The following is a 5,627-nucleotide window of genomic DNA, read 5'->3' as shown; positions in this document are numbered from 1 at the left end:
TTCACGTACGCCCGCTCGGCCTCGGCCTGCGGTGGAACGTCCTTCCAAGGTCGTCCTTTTTGAATCTCATTTCGACTGTGGCGCGTCTACGTAACAGCCGGCCCAACCGTATCAAGCGTGCCGCCATACCAGAGGAGCGAGAACACATTTCGCCGCGACTCTCAAGGCGCTGTTAACAAGGTACAGATAAGGCGAGTGGTACCAAAGAAAACAAAACGAAAAAAAAAAGCGAGCTCGCCGACTTTCACCGGGCGCTGCTGGGGGTACGGGAATTTCGGAGGCCCAAGAGGAGAGAGCAGCGAGAGGGGTGGCTAATATCAGGAAGCAAAGTGCCGCTGGGTGGGGTCCTATCGTTCACTGGGCAGCCATGTGGAGCGTGGTAAAGCGGCGTGCAATAGTCGCAATAAGGTATAACAAAACGGTGGGAAAGAGAGGACAGCACTGGAACTCATATCTCTCCCCACTTCCCTCCTTCTTTACCACCCCCACCAACCATGTCCCACGAATCAAGCATAGCAGCCAAGCTAGAGCGAGGCACCAGGCGCGAGCGGTGGCAACGGCGTGCGCATTAGCACATTGCCCTTGCGTGAGCTCCGGAATCGACCGAGGAAGTGAGGAGGTGCGCCTTTTCTTTTTTTTTTCTTTTCACTCCAACCGGTAGATAGTAGAGATGACCACACCTGGCGGCGTTGGCCTTCTCGAAGCGACCGGACCGCTAGCCGGCCAGCAGGCGCCGGACAGTCCCTGGGCTTCCGTGAGAGAGCTCGGAGAGAAGGACTGCAAGAGGGTGTTGGCGAGAGAGCCGCCGTACGCCGAGTCGTACACGGCCCGACATACGCCGACTGAAAAACTATAAGCAACCGAGGAAGTAAACATCGACAGGAAAGACCCTCGGACGATTTCCTCTTGCACTTTGCGTCTTCTATCGCTCTCCGCCCTGCTCCCGTTGGACACAGTGTCATCACTCTTCCCGCAATACCCTTTCCCCGACAGCCCCTCTGGAAATACGTTACCTTTCGCTCGGACAACCCCCTTTCCGCCGGCCGCTCGGACACCTTCACCGCCCTCATGTTCGACGCACCGTTAGCCGCGGAGTATATAAAGCTGCACGAGCCATTTGAACGCTGTGTCTTTTCTTCATTCGAGGAAACAGTCTTCCAGTAGCAAACATGCTGGTAAGTGCCCTACCCCACAGGTGGTATCGAAACATGGCTCAAGCGGTGGGCGCAGAACACAGACATGGGTCTACGGTATCGAAAATAGCGGAGCAAGCAGAAGAAAAGTGGGGATGCCTCCAGAACCGACTATAACGCGCTTTAATATAGAAAATTGATTTCGGTGCAAGCAAGTGCGGGCTGCTACAGCGCATTATGTGCTATGTGTCGAGGAGGGTAGTTTCGGTTTCTTGGGCTAAAAGGCATTCCGTATTGAAATGACCTTACTTTCCAGTGTTCAACGGCAAACAATGTTACCGGTGGGCAATGTCTGAAGTACCACTTTCGTAAAGGCCCTTTTCGACTGCAGCGATACGATTTTGCTTCTATAGTTCATTCGCCTCGCTAGACGTTTAATCAAGTTATAGCCCAGCTTTGAAATGTATTGATGCATATTTCATCTACCCCATAAATTGTCGTACATTACCGGAATATAGTCCAGCCAAACTAAACGTTAGCTATTTCTCGGTATAGACATGGTCCCCGTTTGACTGCTTTTGCTTAAACCATGATACCACATACATACGTTTCAGTGCACGATATGCTCCTACACAGAGGTACCCGACAGTAAATGGACTACACCAAATTTTGACCCCCAAAACAAGCATTCGTAGATATTTGCACGCGACTAGGCTCTTCCTCCAGCATCAATACTGTTTAAATTTATGTTTTTATATGACCGATACCTTAGCTTAAATTATGTGTCATGGCATCGCCAAGCTTACTGTACGCTGTCAGCTGAACTTTTTGCGACGTTAAGCACTTGATCTCACACGCTTACGCAGCGTCCTTAGCTTAAGCCACAGCCAGCCGGGAAAGGACTAGTTTGCCCATTATCTTTACGACCTGCTTAGATAGTTCATTGCACGAGTTCTTGCTTCCTAACTGCGTGGTTTAATGACCCCTTGAAAAGTGTCAACGTTCACCATCTATTCGTCTTCGACGCAGTCCATCGCTGCTTTCCTCGGCCTGATCGCCGTCTCGTCGGCCGGCTACCTCGGTGGCGGCTACGGAGGCCTCGGCTACGGAGGTCTCGGCTACGGAGGTCTCGCCTACGGAGGCCTCGGCTACGGTGCTGGCTTGGGCTATAGAGGTGGCGTTGTTGGTGTTGCTGCCGCTCCAGTCGCTGTCGCTGCCGCACCAGTCGTTGCTGCCGCTCCCGTCGTTGCCGCCGCCGCCCCATTGGTCCGTGCCGCCCCCGCGGTCCGTGCCGCTGCTCCCGTTGCCGTCGCCGCCCCCGTGGCCCTCGGCCCTAGCCCCGCCGCCATCGCCGCTGGTGCCTTCGGTGCCACCGCCGTGACCGGTAACGTCGCCAAGGCCGTCACCAGCCTGGTGTCCACCGCCCACCACACCTCCCCAGGAGTCGCCAGCGTGGCCACCCAGGTTGCCGCTCCCATCGTCGGCGCCAGCTACGGCGGATACGGCGGAGTCGGCTACTACGGCGGTGGATACGGCGGATTCGCCGGCGGATACGGCGGATACGCTGGAGTCGGCTACGGACTCGGTCACGGTGGATACGGCGTCGGCCACGTCGCTGCTGCTCCCGTTGTCGCCGTCGGATATGGCGGCTACGGCGGCTACGGCAAGCACTAGATAGGTATGGTAGGTTTCCACAAGCTGATATTCATTATTCTTGTAGCTTCTGAATGCTGTTCCGCACAATGCGCTGCAAATTCATTGTTTAAATCGTCCCGCAGAGAGTTTCCTAGTGCTGCCCTGACTTGTGGAATTGAGGGCAGTCTACAACTATAGTTATTACTTACTAGCTTGTTACGATTCATCCTTTGAAATGCTCTATAGCACATATTAGGAGTCGGCGGAGGAAGGGTGCAATTCTTTGATCTGAAGAGAGAAGGCGGAGCAGAATAGTGCAGTCGAGTGTCTTTTTGTGTTTCGTATTCTGTCACATACAAAATGGGGGCAGGACATGTGTGCGCTGGCCACCTCAAACCTACGTCACTGCACAGAAGAACAAATCCTTGCTGTTTCATATCCGACGTTATGAACCAACTAGATCAGACGAATTTAGTTAAACTGGTTATCCATCGAACTGTTCAGCACATACGTTTTGAATATTGGGCCTGCCTCGAGCATGACGGGAAGGGGGAAGAGATTTGCACATTGGGTTTAACATCATTGTGGAGTTCGTTGCCACACTGCTCTAGAACAAGTTGAAATTTATCCGATGTAACTGACATGGCTAAATGCATTCGGAGGATGTGCGTCAATACAAAGGGACTAAAGCTGTATTGTTGGTCACTAGACCCGTTGATGTTATACACATAGGTATGCAACCTATGAGCTATAATGGACCACTCGCTATCCTGACATTCAACTCTACCTGTATCGGCTTTGTAAACTAGGTACTCCTACACGCATGAGAGTGCATTAAGGTCTCATGTTTACTACGACCGAATATGCAATTGAATGATGCTATATTTAAGGGCACATTGTGAAAAATCTTGCAGTAATATACATTGTTTTTGTGTCTTTTTTTTTGCAGGTAAAGAAAACGACATTGCAAAGCTTATACATACGCTGAATGAGTGTTAGCGATGGAAGACTGGCCAGAAGACACCGATGGTCCAGTAGTGAAAGAATAAATTATTCAACTTGTTCTGCCTGGTGCATAAAATGTTCTCCTCCCTATCCCAACGGTACGACGTAGCCCGTCGGACATTGCCACCCTTGGATGAACGTACACACAACAACAACAACAACAACAACAACAACAACAACAACAACAACAACAACAACAACAACAACAACAACAACAACAACAACAACAACAACAACAACAAAACATGGCCTTGTTTGCGACAGCACCCAATATACACATTGACAACCTCTTTAAGAACTTCGAAAAGGTTGGGGCTCCGCTAAAGTATCACTTTTATTGAACCGATGAAAAGCACTCTTTCTGGTTTTTAGAAGCTACACGGACATGCTCTAAGCATGCTTCTTAAATCTCACAAAAAATTGCCTACCTACGTGGTCATGTTTTGACGTTGATGCCGGCCATAAAGAAAGACCTCCACTCTCTGTGTCACTATATTGGCTACTATACTGACACCGTAAACAATATGCTGCGTAGAGGCAACATACTGATAGGATGTTCAGAGTCTTATATTGACTGTTCATAATTATATTACCTATATGCATTTGAGGCACATTAGGACTTCTATTGATCAAAATAAAGACACTTGTGCAAGGCCCAACTTCCCTTGTGACAGGAACTCTTGTGTTGACCATAACAAGGGTTCTTGCTGAAACAGGACCTCTTCTGGAACGTTGGATGTAAAACAATCTAAATAACAAAGTCAGAGAAGAATGATCCGTCGTTCCTTGTTGCTAATGCTGTTAAAGTTAACGCCATTAATGGCCTTTTTGCTGTACCTAAAAAAGTGCACCTTTTTCACAACGCAATTGCAATTTATGCGTCGTGAAAACCGACCAAGAAAGATATTCTGGTGCTACGCTCTTGGTGGACATCGTTGGTGGAAATACATATTGCTAAAAGGTTGCAATAAGTGCACTCTCTCTCTCTCTCTCTCTTATGTTTTGCTTTCTTTTGATAACAAAAAAATGTCTCCATTCTGAGAACGAGTCTAGCACTGCACGACAAAATGATCCCGCAGAAGACTTCAACACTGCCCACAAAACTGTCACGTGACGTCAGCCCTTCTTGGAGAAATATCCGTATTTTACAGCAACACGAACCTTTCTGCACTCTGTGTGACTTGAGCATGGAAATACAGACACCATGACATGGACAAGTACGTCGTTTTAGTCCCGAGGAACTGAAGATCTAGTAAACCGGAGAGCCCGCGCAGACCAAGTTCGAGGCTCTGCCCACCATGGGACCGGGAGGCTTAAGTTCCAACGCAATGTCGTGGGCCCTTGGGACGGCCCGGAGTTGACTGTGAAGGTTGCAGCTCTCCAGGAATCGCTCCCGTTGCTCATTCATCATGAGTGGTGAGGCGTTAGAGTTTGTCACAGCCGAAACATGTGATCGATTGAGCACGAGCCATTGTCACAATTGGGGCACCGGTGAGATATGTGTTAGGATTTTTATCTATGATCACCTCGTTGAAGAAGTAGCAGGGAAAAGATTCCCGAGAGCAGCGCAGTTGACGTTTTTCCTTCACTAGGCTTTTACGCCAATAAAGCAATTTTCAATGGTGATGTATACCCAAGTTTTATGGTATATAGATTATCGACCTGCTCTGCCAACGGCAGAACAACAAGGGGATGAGTTTAGGGTGTGCATAATTATCTTAGGCGAAAATTTGAGACTCCTCCTGCTCAAATAGGGCTTTACGAAACCTCTCGAAGGAATAGCTTTTGAAAAGTCCGACGCTGTGACGTCAGTTCGATCATTAAGAGTGAGCGACGTATATGAAAGGCTGTGCT

At 49.3% G+C, this 5,627-nt stretch overlaps 1 protein-coding gene across 2 annotated transcripts; it reads left to right on the top strand.

Moving 5' to 3' along the window:
• Positions 1-1,016: 1,016 nt before the first annotated feature.
• Positions 1,017-3,849, top strand: LOC119179625 (uncharacterized). Of its 2 annotated transcripts, none has more exons than XM_075868655.1 (3): positions 1,017-1,175; positions 2,163-2,816; positions 3,718-3,849. In XM_075868655.1, exons 1-2 carry the CDS (start codon positions 1,170-1,172, stop codon positions 2,805-2,807), a joined length of 651 nt encoding a protein of 216 aa, XP_075724770.1. In that variant the 5' UTR covers positions 1,017-1,169; the 3' UTR covers positions 2,808-2,816; positions 3,718-3,849. The 2 variants fall into 2 exon arrangements, with proteins under 2 accessions (XP_075724770.1, XP_037286643.2); XM_037430746.2 differs by having other exon boundaries at positions 1,018-1,175; positions 2,163-2,811.
• Positions 3,850-5,627: the final 1,778 nt, after the last annotated feature.

This window comes from Rhipicephalus microplus, chromosome 7, assembly GCF_043290135.1.
Source record: "Rhipicephalus microplus isolate Deutch F79 chromosome 7, USDA_Rmic, whole genome shotgun sequence".
Taxonomy (NCBI): Eukaryota; Metazoa; Arthropoda; class Arachnida; order Ixodida; family Ixodidae; genus Rhipicephalus; species Rhipicephalus microplus.
The sequence above is the reverse complement of the archived record's forward strand: the minus strand, read 5'-3'. Positions and strand labels throughout refer to the sequence as shown.